We start from the raw sequence: 17,010 nt of genomic DNA, 5'->3' as shown, positions 1-17,010 counted from the left end.
CGATCTATATAACCCCCCTCCCCCTCCGTCTTGCTCCGCCCCTCCCCCACAGCCTGGCAATGCCGCAACAACTTGAACAAGGCTAGGGCTACACACTCATTTAAATGCAATACATCTACAACAGATTTTCGCAATCAATATTATATGAGTATACGTGATTTATCATAATTCACTGTACCTTTATCTTACAGAAAATTACTAATATTTTATACCGATTCACTGAATTAAATAAAACGACACAACAAAACAACAGCTGCCTCTGGTCTTCAGATGTTCGTTCAGCTTCCTCTCGGATGTAGAGCGCCCTCTGTTGACATCAAAATCCAATAATATGAGGACTAGTATCCTTTCAATATATTCATATGTGCACGATTTAACTGCAAGGCCAAGGTACCAGACTAGATTTGTTTTTATTCTCGCACCAACCCGTAATTTCTCGTCATTTCACGCCTTATTCATGAAGCAATATGGCGTCCGTCCAGGTGGCATCCACGATTTTGCTGGCGATTTTATTCGCTTTTTTGGCCTCCTGTGAAGCATCGGGCAACCAATATAAAGACGGCGAAAAGGTAGAGAAATAACCTGGGTACTCAGAATTTAACTGTAGGATAGTGTTCGAATTTAGGGTAGATTTCGTATTGTTTATTGGGGTGTAAAAAGTCCGATGATGCGTTGGCAAGCTTGCAAACTTGGCAGCGCCCATTTCAACTTCGCCCCATGATTCCACTCCAGGCCCGCCTGCGCTACATCGCCGGTGTCACTTCGCCCCACGTCACTTTCCCTCAGAGCCTACCCCAATTTGAAAGAAACCTTACATAGGTCAGTTAAAGACGCAGTGCCTGCCCATCTCATAATTCATTATGGAATTGGAAGAAATTCATTGTTGTTTTGTTTGTTTGTTTCAACTTTGATTTTCTTTTTTTTTTTGGGGGGGGGGGCGTTTTTACCCTTTTTAACAATAGTGAGTGACGGAAATGGGTCAACTCGTACCCGAGTTAACTCGTACCCGAGTCAACTCGTACCCCAAAATTGACACCCAAGTCAAGTCGTACCCGAGTTAGGTCGTACCCGAGTCAAGTCGTACCCCAGTCAACTCGTACCCGAGTCAAGTCGTACCCGAGTTGACTCGTACCCGAGTCAACTCGTACCCGCAGCTCAAAATAGTTGCCTATTTTCGAAAAGAAAATCAGTGAAACGAACGGAAGATCGGAGGGATATGGCCGGTTGTCCGTGCACGGTGACATCGTTTGTGCCGGGCCTGTGCGCGCACTCATCGGCCAACGTGGTCGTACCGTGCACGGTGACATCGTTTTTGCCGGGCCCGTGCGCGCACTCGCCGGTCCACGTGGTCGTACCGTGCACGGTGACATCGTTTTTGCCGGGCCTGTGCGCGCACTCATCGGCCAACGTGGTCGTACCGTGCACGGTGACATCGTTTTTGCCAGGCCGATTAGCTCAGTTTTGTTTAAGATAATAAAACTTTCTCTTGCACTTGAAGTACAATTTGCTAATGTCAAACAATCTTTCACACCCAAGGATCAACTAACAAATTGGTCCCCTAAAACTTATAGAAAGAGCATCTCTGAATGAAACGAGCCACCATTTTCCTTTATCGTGTTTACTTCCTTGATGCCTCAAATGTAAACAAATAATTAAAAATCCTACATTTCTGTTACCAAAATAATATTCTAGTTGAACTTATCGCAGAAACTTTATTTAAGCTGCACAAGATTTTTTTTACATTTACCGAACTAATTGTACAAAAAATGACCAACATATTAAAGAATCATTATAAATTAAATAACGATGTCCGTGTGACTCTTTTAAGTTTCCTGTAATATATTTTCTCTTCAGATTTGTACTTTCAGGGCCCCCAATCTTCCCAAAGAGATTTGTGCCATGTGCAGTTTTTATTCAATAAATGATGCCAAAAATGGAGTGAGTGAACGTTGAAAAATATTACTTTTACATTACAAAATTCATTTTTTAATAGCAGCTTTCTTAAAAAAAAAAAGAGGTCTTAAATACTAAATTCGTTAAAAGAAAACTATGCCCTTAAAACACGTTCGACCGAACAAAAAAAAGACGTAGCAGTTCGCACTGTCACTCCGCAATCTCAGTGATCCAGGGTCTCTGAAAAAAGAAAGAGAAAACATCATTACTAAGAGAAAATACTACACAAATTTTAAAATAACACATCTGATGATCTGGATGAAAAGTGAAATTTACCGTTTATCAGCGAGGGCTCCGTCGACTCGCGAGTACCACACTGATGCCGTTTTGAAAATGTTCTCCGCGCGGTACCCGTCCGTTCGCGATGAAGCCCTTGCCGATGAACGGTACATTTTCCCTTTTCAATATTTGTATTTCTGGCGGCGTAACTACTATTTCTCAGTCGCCGTTTTTGAGGGTAAAATCGGAAGTTTTGTTAACCATCCATCCGTACTTCCAAACTAAAAAAGGAGGGGAGTACGAGTTGACCTGGGTGCGAGTTGACCCGGGTACGAGTTGACTCGGGTACGAGCTAACCTGGGTACGAGTTAACTCGGGTACGAGTTAACTTGGGTACGAGTTGACTCGGGTACGAGTTGACTAGAGTACGAGTTGACTCGGGTACGAGTTAACTCGGGTACGAGTTGACCCAAAATCAGAACGACAATGTTTTTTGTGCAAAAACTTGAAACAGGTGCCAGACTATTTTTCCTTCCAGCCTCACTTTGGTTACGTTGATTTGAATGGGGAAAAAATCAAGATGGCTGCAATGCGATAATGGTCTATTCAGAGCAATGAATCAGAAAGAAAAACATAAAGTTTCTTTCGCCAGCAGATGGGGGTTCAAAACATCAGAATGTGTTTCCATTCTAGTCTTAATAGGAATGGGGTCCTTAAAGTAACTAAATGCCATTGGTTTTGTTTAAATGTGTGTGATATTCTGTTGTCATTTTTTCATCCTAAATGAATTGAACCAATGCTACAGTTTTTCCTGATGTTCGGTTTGTTTGTAGGTGACAGTGTATGTAAATAAAGTCGGCCCGTATTTCAATCCTCATGAGACCTACCATTACTACCAGTTGCCTGTGTGTCGACCGGAAAAGGTAAAACATTTATATTTAAATCTTTGTATCAATTAACAACATCACAAAACTCAATCTTAACAAATGATGTTCAGATATTGAGGAGTTTCCGACATGTCAAAGCCCTGTTTAACATTGATGCTTAGTGATGACAATGCAATCATGCAAGTTTTCCTCGGATCCACAGATTTCCTCGTTTTTCACTTTTCATGAATGCCATTACAAATTGAAAAACACTGTACAAAGTCTTGTGTGGTTTGGAGTTTCCTCGTTTTTCCTAAAATTTTCCAAGTTGCACGCCTGACAATGATGCTATGTCATTGACCCAGAGACGTTTAGTATCAAAAACATGTTTTCAGATCATTCTGCTGCAATTATATTTTGACTTACACGTCCAAAATTACAATGTTTTGGTTGACTAAAGTTGATGAAATTAATGTTGTTCTTCTAATTTTTGTTCATTTCAGGTTGAAACACGGAGCTTGACACTAGGAGAAATTCTGGACGGAGACAGAATGGCGGTCTCTTTGTATGACGTCAAATTCAAAGGTAAGTAAAACACATGCTTGGGGAGCGTTAGCATTACAATTTGAAACTTGGTAAGTCCTTGGGTCTTGATATCCCCCAGGAGCCTTTTGAGTGTGGACTAAAGGGTCAAAGGTCAAGGTCATGATGATAAAAACAATACAAATGGTTTTCACTAAGCGGAATATTTAAAGAATTATTTGGGGTTTCAATTTCAAACTAAGTGTATGGGTTGGTCGGATGGGCCTTTTGTCAAATCGTGGCTTTGTTTTCAGCTTTAGCCATGTTAGCTCTTGATCCCAACTTCATGATCTGAAGTTCTTGAATGGCGGATGGGCCATTTGTCAATCCGCAGCTTTGTTCCAGCTTTGTCTCTGTGTCCCAACTTCATGATTTGAGGGTCAATGTTGCCGAACCAACTTTAAATTTGGTCATCTTTTCGAGGCTGTTATGTTTGTAATCATTTTATTTTTTGGAATTTTTTTTCCAGAGAATGAACTGAACAAAGAGCTGTGCATTGTGACGCTGAAAGACGCCGACCTCAAACAGATCAAGGAAGCTATTGAGGATCTCTATTACTTTGAGTTTGTCATGGGTAAGAGTTTTTGTCTTTGAGTTGTAAGTCGATTCCGAAATTTCACACAACACTATTTATCAGCAAAACTTTTCTTTTCTCTGTTTCCTTTAACTGTTCCTATTGCAGATAATATCCCGCTACGAGGTTTTGTCGGCCATTTTGAGGAGGGCGGCTTCATCCCGCACACTCACAAATTGTTCCTGTGGCATCATCATACCTTCTATATTGAATACAATAAGGACCAGGTGAGATTACAAGACTCACAGTTGATAAAAGCTACCTTTAAAAAATGTTTTTGTCAAACTGCCTCAAAGAGTCTGTTTTTAACAACACATCACAATTTACTAAAAGCAAATACAGTCAGTCTTCTTTGTACTAAGCTCGAAAGTTTTCCTGTATTTCAGATTGTGTACGCCAACATCACGACGCGGGACCGAATGCCGTTGAATCTTGACGACGTCGTTGCGCCGTTGGAGGTTCAGTTCACCTACTCCGTGGTTTGGCAGGAGACCAAGATGGCATACAACCAGCGTCACCTGAGACTGCTCAAGAGCAGCAGTTTCTTCCCCAGAACCCTAGAGGTAACATTAGCGACTTTACCATGTCTGAAATATAGAATAGGTGTAACGTCATAAGATTTGAGGCTTTGCATGGTGGGGTATCGGTATCGTTTCGGTTTTGCGGTAACACCATGTGGTAATAACTACTGCTTAGAAGATATTAGTTCTGAGAAGAACTTGTCCTGCTTATTATCAACTTGCTAAGTAGTTTTTTGTTCTGTTTAGAACAGTCCGTTGAAACGTTGAGACCAAAGACAAGTTCGTTTAGAACTTACAGCAGGACTGTTCTAAACAGAACAAAAAAACTACTTAGCAAGTTGATAATAAGCAGGACAAGTTCTTCTCAGAACTAATATCTTCTAAGCAGTAGTTATTACCACATGGTGTTACCGCAAAACCGAAACGATAGGTGTAACGTCTTTAAGCTTAACCCTAACTCCCTAAGCTCTTTTTATCTCCCTGGCTTTCAAGCCAGACATAGGGATATTGCGATCTTGTACTCCTTCTGTCTGTTGGTGTGTGCGTGTGAGTTTGTGTCTGCATTCAATAGAGGACATTGAACAATAGAGGACAATAGGGTCCCCAATTCCCAAGAGGTCCCCAATCTCCGATCGTGTACAAAACATATGGGAGGTCTTCCTAAAAAGTTGAAGTACAAACAGAAGAGGGACAAAAGGGGTCCCCGATTGCAGGCAAATACACACTGCGTGTTTATGGTGTAAATCGAGGACACACACGTGCAACACCATCGATGAATCGAGGACGGAGACCGAATCGAAGTAGGCGACCTTGCAGCTGACGCAAAACAAATTGGAGAAAAAGACCAGTTTTGACGAATGGGTCATGACGTGTTCATTTCAGTGCTAATGAGTCGCATGTTTTCTTGCAGGTGCATTGGCTGTCCATCATCAACTCCATGGTGCTCGTGTTCCTGCTGCTCGGATTCGTACTAATCATCCTGGTAAGCAACGCCATCATAAGTCGCACGTGCCCCGACTCTTACAAAATCAGTGTTTCCCTTTTGTAGTTTATTTGAAATTGTGTAAGAAAATGCCGCATCCTCTTTGAGCGAACTGTGATTTTCATTTTCGAGTTGCAGCATAATTAATGTTGCTAGCATCGTGACGTTACACGTGACCCCACAAGTCATAAAAATATTCAAATAAACTGTGGCAAACGCGTTTTTTTTTTCCTTCCATGTTCAGCCTCATTACTTGTGACTGGACCGGTGAGTTACTTTTGACCGGACTTGTGATGGACTTGATTAAAACGCTATGAATTGGTGACTGTTGGTGCTGGGAGGTTGCAGGTTCAAATCTCTCTCCAGTCGCTTTGATTCCTTTCTTTTCTTTCAATCATTGGACAGAATTCCTTATTTCACATTGCTTGTCCCTGTTTTGCAGATGCGCGTCTTGAAGAACGACTTTGCCCGTTACAATCTTGACGACGATGACACCGATGAGATGGATCAGGAGGAGAACGGATGGAAGATCATCCACACGGACGTCTTCAGGTTCCCTCCGCAGAGGAGCCTACTCTGCGCCATGCTCGGTGAGTAAAGTCTGTCCCGAGCCAATATGGCTCATCAGAACGGCGTTTATCTCCAGTTTCCTTGGCATGAAATGACTGTAGAACATTTCCATCCCTAGACTTAATGCCAGGCCATCGCAGTCTACTCCTCAACTTATTCTCCTAGTTGGAGAGAGGCAAGTTGGTGTAAAATGGCTTGCCCAAGGACACAAAATATAGCTAGCAGCTGGATTCAAACCCCTGACCCTCTGATCACAAGTTGCAAAGGCTTTCAAGCAGACCCAGGTGAAAAAGTAGGATCCAAAAAAAAAAAGTAAAAAAAAAGTAGGACTTCGGAGGACAAAATCAGGATTAAGTAGAACTTTTAAGGGCTTTCAAGAGTAAGTTTTTTTGGATGTTTAAATACTGACTTGACTCCGTTTTGTACATTGAATCGTCGTTTTTTGGTTTTTTCTACCAGGTGTGGGCTCCCAGTTCCTGACCCTAGCCACAGCAATCATCATCATGGCTCTACTGGGAATGTTTAACGTCCACAAGCATGGCTCCATGAACACGGCGGCCATCTTGTTGTATGCCCTGACTTCATGTGAGTATTGAGATCATTCCTTTTTCCTGGACACAGGGGCCAGCCTAGTGCTGCTTTGTACCTCTCCACCGACTGACTGACTGGCTGTCACTTGTGATTTAGACTGGTCGTAGACTGGTGAAGAGTGCCGGGCAGTGCTGTTGTATAGGATTACCCTGTAACACCAATGAATGGGCTAAATTTGGCACATTGTGTAGACCAGATACGTGAGAAGACTTCCAGTGATTTGACCTAACGCAGTAGAATCGCGTCAACGCAGCTTGTGAAATATTGTCCAATTACATGATATACAAATGGACGCGGAACCCGCAAAATCTAAGACAAACAAAACTGAGTGTACACAAATTCCATAGGGTTGTCTAAGGGGCGTGGCTAACTCGCAAACGGCGATAGGTCAAAAGCCCTGCTGAATTAATTGAATATTTAGACCTTAAACATTTCGCTTTGCTTGAAACTTTGTATGTCTCAACCGTTAGACTTTCCCAGTTGCTGTGCTTGAATGCTTGATTCTTTCCCTGTCCGTCACCAGGTGTGTCAGGGTATGTGTCCAGTACCTTCTACAAGAAGCTGGGTGGGGAGAACTGGGTCTGGAACATTGTCCTGACGTCATCCCTGTTCACGGGTAAGATGGAAAAATACTTCAGAAAAGCTGGCATTGGAGATGTAAATCACATATCTTTGTATTATCTGGATAGTGCGTGGGTCCTTTGCTGTACACAAAGAAGTGAAGCCGCTGCTTGCTCTTTTTGGGCTTTCCAATATGGCTGCTCTATGTGTATTTCAGATTGGAGCTGACTACATGATGACTGTGTTTAAGATTAGATGCACACTTCCTGAGCCCGATTGAAGCGATCATGGTTGCGATTTTTTTGTCTCCTAAACGACATCCGCATATGGGTGTACGCTATGGCGTTTTGGACTTTACTTTTCTAAAAACATAAATAGAAAATAAAAAATTTGAAAAAAAAAAATTGATTCGAACGTAATGAAATTTGGACTTTATTTCCATTAAAAAAAAAATTCCCGAAGCCTTAGGTTAAAAAAGAAACAATTTTCAGGTACAAAACGGTGTTTCGAACCTGCAACCTCGCGGTGCAAAATCAAGACCCTGTATCGACTGAGCTATCCCACTGCTCTCCAAAACGTGGGGAAAAAAATTATTATATAGCTGTGTACGTATCGCCTGGTTCTACCTCACAAAATGGCTATCGCAGAATCAGTTTATTTTCAGTTGTGCCTCATTCTCTATCAGAATATTTATTTTTGATTGTTGATCCCTTTCTTTTTTGCAGTGCCGTTCTTTCTGATCTGGAGCGTGGTGAACTCGGTCGCCTGGTACAACGATTCCACTCAAGCCCTGCCCTTCACCACCATTCTGCTGCTCCTGTGCATCTGGATATTGGGTGAGTGATCAGCGCCCAAGTAAGAACGGCCCAAGTTGGAATGACATACCTCAACGTTAAATTAAACTCTACAAACAGACTGTCTGATATTCAGTGAATGTTCATAGATACCACAGACAGATTGAGCAACATTGTATTGGAAATGATACTGAATTTTTCCAATCCAATGAAACGTCTTTTCTTGTTACGCATCCAGTTGGCTATCCACTGACAGTGACCGGAGGCATATTTGGCAAGAACATGTCGGACTCCTTCGACGCTCCTTGCAGGACCAAGAACATCGCCCGAGAGATCCCGTCCGTTCCCTGGTTCCGTTCAGGACTCATGCACTGCCTTGTTGGTGGCTTTCTCCCCTTCAGGTAAATTTTTCGGCTCTGTCTTCCCATCCAAATAAACTGGGTTCATGCTGACGTTTCAGGGTTCTGTTACGTAATCTGCGTTGTTCAAAAGTAGGGCTTGAGTTTTGAATAATTTTGATTCTGATTGTGTTATGATGACGTCATTTATATAGACCTTTGGCGAGTGTTGTTAGCTACATTTTGATACCCTGTTTGCTAACAAAGACTATAACTCGTCCGAGATTGACAACGGTTTGTGAAAAATGATGCTGTTTGAAAAGTTGCAAATTTAAAGATTACTCGAAGAGAAATAGCTAAGTGTAACCACAGTGCCCGAACAAAGCGTTTCGCGTGCTTCCATGCATACAAGCAGCATGCGATCGATATTCCCTGCCATTTGTTTCGGGCAGTGTAACATTGTCATGCTGCAATTTCCACGCGCGTACTCTTCAAATTTGTAATATTTCAAACTGCATCATTTTTCATAAACCGTTGTCAACGTTGGACGATTTACAGTCTTAGGTAGCAAACATGGTATCAAAATGTAGTTAATGAAATTCCCCAGCGGTCTATATAAATGACGTCATCATAAGACGATCAGATTGAACCTAGTCAGTTTTGCATTGTAATTTTTGATTCCTTTTTTTGGCATCAAATAGTGCTATCTCTGTGGAGCTGTACTACATCTTTGCCACGGTCTGGGGCCGGGAGATGTACACCTTGTACGGCATTCTCTTCGTGGTCTACGGCATCCTACTGAGCGTGACTGCGTGCATCTCAGTCGCGCTGACCTACTTTCAGCTGTCCAATGAGGATTACCGCTGGTGGTGGCGCTCCATCTTCAGCGCTGGGTAAGTCTGGTTCCCTATTTCCTTTGCATGTTATGCTGCTTATCCTTGAACAGTCAGGCCTCTTGTCGTACATAATTATGAGCAAATGCTTGACATTTTTTTTTATAGACTTATCTGACGACCTCAAAATTTCAAATCTCAACTTTCAACATCTTGCTTATAATATAGTTCGTGTTTGTCTTTCTTAAAAGTGTCAGGAGATTTGTGCAAATTTAAAACTTAAGCAATTGTAGACAAGATGCCAAACTGTTCAAGCCGGCTTTATTAACAACCAAGGGTGAAATTTCATGGAGTATAAACAAATATTCCAACATTTTTTTTTTGCTAATTTTTTTTGGTGCTGATTGAATGGGGTATTCAATTATTTGCGAATTTCAGCCTGAACTATTTCCATTGCACTACGAAAGCTATTCCAAAAAATGGCAATAAAAAGTGATTAAAACTTACCTTAGTTATTGTCAAAATATTTACGGTGTTTTTTTTAGCCTAAGTTGAATTGGGTCACCAGCCAAAACGCCATGTGCTGCATATTCTGCCTGGTACCTCGCCATTTTTGGCTTAGCAAGTTTTGTTGTCGAGAAAATAAATTTGGCTAACAAGCTCCCTGAAATTTTGCCCTGCTGCTCAAATTTATTTTTTGAAGCACTCTTGTGTAGTTTAGGGAAAGTCTCAAAAGTCAGAACGCTTGGAACGTTCCACGTTTGAGATGTTCCCTTAATGCCCATATTTCGCACAATTTTGATCATTTCATTTGTTGAACTAACCTGTCACCCATCCCATCCATCTTTTGATTTTTGTCCGTAGATCCACGGGTATTTTTGTCTTTATCTACGCGATTTTCTACTTCGTCAAGCGCTCCAGCATGACGGGCATTCTGCAGACCGTGGAGTTTTTCGGCTTCACGTTTCTCGCGTGCTACGTCTTCTTCCTCATGCTGGGCACTGTCTCGTTTTTCGCGTCGCTGAAATTCATCCGGTATATATACAGGAACTTGAAGATGGATTAGGGTCGGGCAAGCTGCCTTGGAATTCCTTTTCTCTGTTAGTCTATTTTTGTTTTTGGTGGAATTATATATTACATGTATGAGCCTTTAATTACAGAGCATGAACTTGGGTGTTTCACAGAATTTCTCATTTATTCAGCATTGTGTAAAAATCGTACGAGACTAAATGGGAAAGCTTCTTCTCTTGCGTCGCGAAAGAAAGTCCAGAAAGTCAAACTCAAAATCATGTGGGTGATTCTGTAGACTGCAGTTGTTGAGTCCAGCCTGGGTTGTGTGCGTGTGTCCCTGGGCAAGGCACTTTACACTAATGCTTCTCCCTTCCCAGGAGTAAAATAGGTACTCGCGAGGGCAGGGATTGTCGTTGTGTTTATAGTCTTTTAGTTTTTATGCCTGAGAGTGCTTTGTGCTTACAGCTCACGACAGCTGTGATTAATGTTGAATATTCGGATACCAGTATATTCAGCACAATCCTACCTACCGATAGCAGCAAAAAAAAACCTATTTAAAGACAAGCTCCACTTTCTGATCTTACAAAATCTTTTCCAAATCTCTTTGTCAATTGAAAGAATCTGTGGTCCGTTGGGGTCGGTGATAGAGGTTTTTGAAATTATAATTACTTAAAATGCATTTCAAGAGGGTTTCATTTTTTGTGCAGTCAAAATTTTCATTGAAATTTTTTTTTAGACTAAGTGTGAAGTTGCACTACTATTTTTTTAATCATCAGTTCCTGTTTTGTCATTGTTTCACGGTTTATAGTTTTGTTTGTTCTGTGAGGAATTGTTGACATTAACATCTATACAATAATGCCTGCTTTTTGTTTGTTTTGTGTTTTGGGACTTTTTTTGGGGGGGGGGTGGTTAAATTGCATTCAAATTATTCGTAATGTTGACGTCAATATGTAATACTTCTCTAAGAACAACGTTGGTGATAAATTTTGATTGAACTCTTTTCAAACTCTCTGTGTGTTTGGTCAGTTTCAGAGGTTTTCCTGTCTCGATAGTTTAAATTTCAACCAAATTTTTTGCGATTATCGTAAACGAATATGCCTCCATCGCTAAGTACTTCTGCAGTTTTCTGCAGTGTTGCGTAGTGTGTATTAATGAAAATATAAACGGCCACAAAAAAATCTTTGTACTCATTTTAATAAAAACAAAAATTACTCTGACTTTACTCTGTATAACAGCAAAATGTACAACTATGTGAAAATAAAAAATAAGAACTTGGAGGAAATCACACACAACTGTAAATATCTATACATTAAAAGTGTGCATCGTTTGGTTATAAACTTAATATAAATGCAATTTACATCAATTTAATGTCATGATCAAGTTTGAGAAAATGGGCCGAACGCTGGAAAAATTATGGCCAGATTAAACTTTGAGGAAGAAATTGTCGCGTCAGTGCAACAAGGTCGTAAATTGCGTATCGCGACATCCATTGACTTTGTGTGTACATCTGGGTTACTTTAAGCGAGACCTTTCGATATTGAAAACTTGAATTTGACGTCACACGCCATTTTAGGACATACAACCTTGCTGCACGGACATGACGAAATCTGAAATTTCTGGCCGTAGAAATTGATATTTGTTTATTTTTAGGTGTTTTTTTTTGCTCAATAGCAAAAATATTATTATTTTTGTCACTTTACCCATATTTTCTTGATTTTACTTCATTGACTGTGTAGATATGTATGTAGTATGCGTTCATTATTTTGATAAGGTTCCACGTAGCTGGAATATTTATTTTGAAGTACGATTACTGGTGAGAGGGCAGAATAAAATCTTGAACGAAAAAAATCCATAAGTAGCCTGGCCGTATGACAAGTTATGAGTCAATGGTCAATGGTGAATACCTTCAGCAGTTTTGTGGAAGGCTTGTGGTGGGATATGTGTGGACGTCAAGCTATGTCGGCAGCAGAATTAAAGGGAATATACAACAGTTGCTTTTGCTGTAATTATCAGAAATTGTTGGAATGGGGGGGTAGTATTTTATAGCAAATATTGTTACACTGACTTGTTTGAAGTTTTGGGTTTGTAGATGCTGGAAACACCAAGAAAAACAAGCATGTGAAAAACAAGTCTGGTTCCCTTACCCAACTTAAGATGAAACCGAGCAATTTAAAGACGTCAGGGAATTGTATTGTCAGGGAATCAGCCTAGCTGGCTTGTACCAGTTCACAGGTGTGTAATCGATTGCAAAGAAAATGCAAACTAACTAAATCTGATATATTGGGAGTAGTATTCGAAAAAGGCCAGTTTTTTTCAAACACCACTTTTCTTGAAAATGTCAGCACACCAGGTGCCATAATTTTAGAGGATGCTTTAGACTGTCATTCACTAACAGTCCAGTAAGCTTTTTCGTGATAATTTGGTAGTTTTGTTGTTTGATGTTTGCAAATGTTGTATATTCCGTTTAAATACTCTGAGTTTGGCGGATATTGAAATTGCTCTTCAAAGAAATGTATGTATTGTATTTGTAATGCGTTTCTCAGCTGTAATTTAATCTCGCGAAGCCTTGTATTATAAAGATTAATATTCTACTGCATGTGATAAAACTCAACAGAGTCTTTGTAGTTGAAAATAAAACCGAACGGAATTTCATTCCTAAACTGTCTGTTTTTCTTTTTGAGATTATTGATGATACTACCAAAAAAACAAGCCCCTTGGTTACCATAGCTACCAAAAGTCTACATTTGTGCCAGATTTTATGTTGTTTTATATTTTTTGCTTATAAGACAATTTGAACGTTCAAAGTTCAACCATTTAAACAATAACATGACAGCCTTAAGGCCTATACATGTGCGATTTTGTCGCAACGACTTTGTCGCACAGCAATGTCGTAGATGCTGTTGTGTGAGCGAATACGCGATATGTCGCACGATCTTTTACGAATAATCTCTTTTCAGGTGCAGGGTCTATGTGAAATACGTATGCTGCATTTTGTGTTGCGCGACAAAATCACTTCAAATTTGATTTAAAAAGTCGCGCGATAAGCTGCACGACTTTGTCGCGTAAAATGTAAACAGACTCATTTTGTTTGTATGTATTTATAAAAATTTGTCGCACGCAAAAGTCGCACAAGTGTCAATTGGCCTTTAGTATGTGGCAGTAAACCATAAAATTGTTGAGTGCTCGAGCAGTACAGAGAGTATTTTTTTTTAAAGGCTGTGATAAACGATTCCATGAATGTTTATAACTCTTATTGTCGTCAGTTCGTTTTGAAGTGGAGCAGGGTTAGACGGGTGTTGAAAGCCAGCAGATATTCTGTCAAGTCACTTGGTCAGCTTTTGGTTCGAATGTAATCAACACACAATAACTTATCCTCTTATGTCAATACTACTCCCTATATCCTTTCGTGTCGGGTTACCGACACGTTTTCTGGCACAAAGCTCATGTTCCAGTTCTAGTTTGTTTTCTACTTCTTCTTTTTTTTCTTTTTTTGTTGTTGTTGAAAAGACTAGTTGGTTTTGCCGTTTTCATATCCGACCGAAAAATAATACCCTCACTTCAGTCATGTGTTGTGGTTACCAGTTTCTCCCAATCAAACGAGGCAGCCTGGTTACCGGGTTATTTTCGACTATTTTTTATTAAAAATGAGGACAGTTGGATCTTATCAAGGCTCTTGGTGGCCGTTTTTTGTCCGTATTTGATTTCTGGCAGAAGAATTTTGCGCCCACTCAATCATATCTGTTGCTGGCGAAATTGCCAGACATGTAGCCCGAGGGCGGTGTGAAACCAAAATATGATATTTTGTCGTGGGGTGGGGGGTGGGGTGTTGATATTGAAGTGGGCGGGGCTTAGCTGCTTGAATGTGGGGCCGGTTGAGGAGTCCAAAGGGATTTCTAAATCTTTCCTTGTCTCCATCCTTGATTTCGTCCCAGGCTCAAAAAGAATTATGGTAGCTTTAATGCCGAAACCAGATGGAAATAGTTCAAAATTTGGCCTCATTTCGTAGGCTTGAATGTTCCTGAAAGAGTACACAGACCCAGATTGACCTGGATTCCTAAAGAATACAAATATCCTGAATATGGAGAAAATGTAGGGGTACGGAATCCCAGAGGGGCCACAAGCCATAACAAATTTACAAATTGGTGTCGCGCTGCGGCAAGTACCGTAACAAGTTACTCCTCACAAGATTTGAACTCGCGGCAGTAAGAATGACTGCGGCGCAAGATAGCGACTGCAGCGCAAGATAGTAAGTTGCTGCAGCGAGACAATAACTCGCTGCAGCAAAATTGTAAGTTGTCGTGGCGAGATACGAATTTGGAAATTATTTTATTGCTTGTTGCATTTCTATGCTTCCATACAAAGGGTGGAAAACCCCTGAGTAATTAGCATAAAACAAGAAAGGGTCTAAACACCCTTAGAAATGGAACAAATAAATGCATTTCAAAGATTTTGTTTAAAAAATGCATCAGGAACTTTTTTTGGGGGGGGGGGGAGGGGGGAGGGCATGCATTCAGCAACATCCAACAGTTTTACCAAAAGAATAATTTGCCCTTTTGGTAGAATCTGTTTGGTGAAGATTCGGGCAGGATTGCATTTTAGGCATTATACTGAGTATTAAATCAAGTTTTCTTAATCCTGTTTTTTTTTTGCTGGGCTTTGTAATTGATAGGGTTTTGCTTTATTAAGCGAAAAGCTTCAGGAATTTTCTCTTTTATCGCAGGAATATTAGAGTGAACTTTCCTCTTTAGAAGTAATTGTACTAATTGTGTTTAGTAGTTGTGTGGAGGGACAAATATAGACTCTGAAAGAAATATCTTTGATACCTCATGATATAATGTTTCGACCACCTTTTCATTTTTTCGACAAACGCTCCGAAAGTTGGTAGTTTGTTTTCCAACCGTCAAGCGCAACTCTTTAATTCATGACCACAAACCATGACATGTTTATTCGTCGTGAATGTTGCTTTCCCAGTTCCTGGTTTTTTCAAAAGGGGACCCCATGCGGTGGGGGTCGCATTACAAACAACCGCACTTTGTTAAGATTACTGTCTAGTCTGTGAAGTAAACACGAACGATGACGTGCACCTGAGCACTTTGAAAAAAAAAAATGAAGGAAAAAGAAAAAAAAATCTGGATTTGTTTCTCTCAACTTGTCAACAGCAGTAAGTCATTCGCTGTAACCGATGATGGTGTTGTCATGGCAACCATAAGAATGTTTTCGTCAACACGACACCCATGGAAATGTCTACAGTGTCTCCACTCCCCCCCCCCCCCACCTTCAACTTTCATCCATCTTTTGCAAATATCTCGGTGTCTCTTCAAAAAAGAAACAAAAGAACACACAACAAATCTCTAAACTGTTAAACTAATATTTCAAGCCCCTGTGTACGCGTATTTTGTTTCTCCTTTTACATGTACTAACAGTGTTAAAAAAAGAAAGTTTGTTTCATCTAATGGTTGTTTTACAAATGGAATCAACATTTGAATTTCAGCCGTAAAGCAAGAAAGGGTGTCCCCATTGTTTGCAGGCTTGATGCGGCTTCCTTTTTTGGGCCTGCGGGTTTTTGCCCATCCCAAAACAAATATTGACCTCAAACAGTGAAAACACTTGCAAGGTGTCCTGCTAAATGCTGTGAAAATAATCGGGGCTGTTCCGGAATTTTCTTGGGGACCCTTAAGTGGAGGCTTTTAATTACGGAATCTGTCCGGTGGCTGGCTTGTGTTTGCTGGAGGAATTAGCTCAGTTGCATGTGTTTGCTGCATTCTTGGGCCAAATATTGTCACTTGGACTCAAGACCTATGCTACTACTGTGTTACTTATTGTTTAAGAAAATACTTATTTTTATGACATGGGTTTGAGTGGCATGGTCTTATTTTTCAGATGAAGACATGGTTGTTGTGTCGGCTTCTCATGGTCAATCAGTGGTGCTGTTTGTTAGTCAGTTGTTCTATCTTGGGTTTGTTGGTTGGTCAACCAGCTGGTAGGTTGGCAGGATGTTTGCATGGTTGCTTGGTTGGTCGTATGTTGCTTAAGGGCGGTCTGTCCGTTGGTCATTCCGTCATTGGGTCAATCTGGGCGGGATGTCACTCCATCGCAGGTTACTCCCCAGCTAATGCCGGTACCCATTTATACTCCTTGGTGGAGAGAGGCAAGTGTGAATGAGGTAGCTTGCCCAAGGACACAATATATGACCAGCAGCTGGATTCGAACCCCTGACCATCTGATCATGAGTCACAAACCCTAACCACTAGGCCGCACTCTCCATGTGTTATACATGTAGGTGCAAAAGCCGAAATAAAAGCATACTTTTGTCTTACATTAATTTGGGAATGCCACAAATTCACCCTTCAATTGTTTATTGCAGTTTACTCCTAAGAACCATACTTTGCCAAACATGATACATCCTGGTTTTTTGTTCTCTTCTTACTCTAAGCTATTCTATATTTTCTGAAAGCTATCGTAAGAGTCCTGTTTTTCCCCATCATACAAAAGCAGGGAAAGTCAATACCAACAACTTTGAATAGCATAAAGGTGTCATTCTCGCCTTCAAGCTTGCTGTTTCATTCAACTTGAATTAATTCCTTTGACTTGGTCTAGACATGCGGCAGCGACACA

At 40.6% G+C, this 17,010-nt stretch overlaps 1 protein-coding gene across 1 annotated transcript; it reads left to right on the top strand.

Annotated features, from left to right (window-relative positions):
• Nucleotides 1-433: 433 nt before the first annotated feature.
• LOC119724933 (transmembrane 9 superfamily member 1-like) lies at nt 434-13,055 on the top strand. The gene is made up of 14 exons (XM_038196255.1): nt 434-569; nt 3,006-3,095; nt 3,542-3,623; nt 4,090-4,194; nt 4,303-4,421; nt 4,581-4,757; nt 5,626-5,697; nt 6,140-6,287; nt 6,727-6,852; nt 7,382-7,474; nt 8,145-8,255; nt 8,452-8,614; nt 9,253-9,444; nt 10,249-13,055. Exons 1-14 carry the CDS (start codon nt 468-470, stop codon nt 10,448-10,450), a joined length of 1,782 nt encoding a protein of 593 aa, XP_038052183.1. The 5' UTR covers nt 434-467; the 3' UTR covers nt 10,451-13,055.
• Nucleotides 13,056-17,010: the final 3,955 nt, after the last annotated feature.

The sequence above is a fragment of the Patiria miniata genome, unplaced genomic scaffold (assembly GCF_015706575.1).
Source record: "Patiria miniata isolate m_02_andy unplaced genomic scaffold, ASM1570657v1 HiC_scaffold_18, whole genome shotgun sequence".
Classification (NCBI taxonomy): Eukaryota; Metazoa; Echinodermata; class Asteroidea; order Valvatida; family Asterinidae; genus Patiria; species Patiria miniata.
Note: the sequence above shows the minus strand (reverse complement) of the source record. Positions and strands in the feature narration are given on the sequence as shown.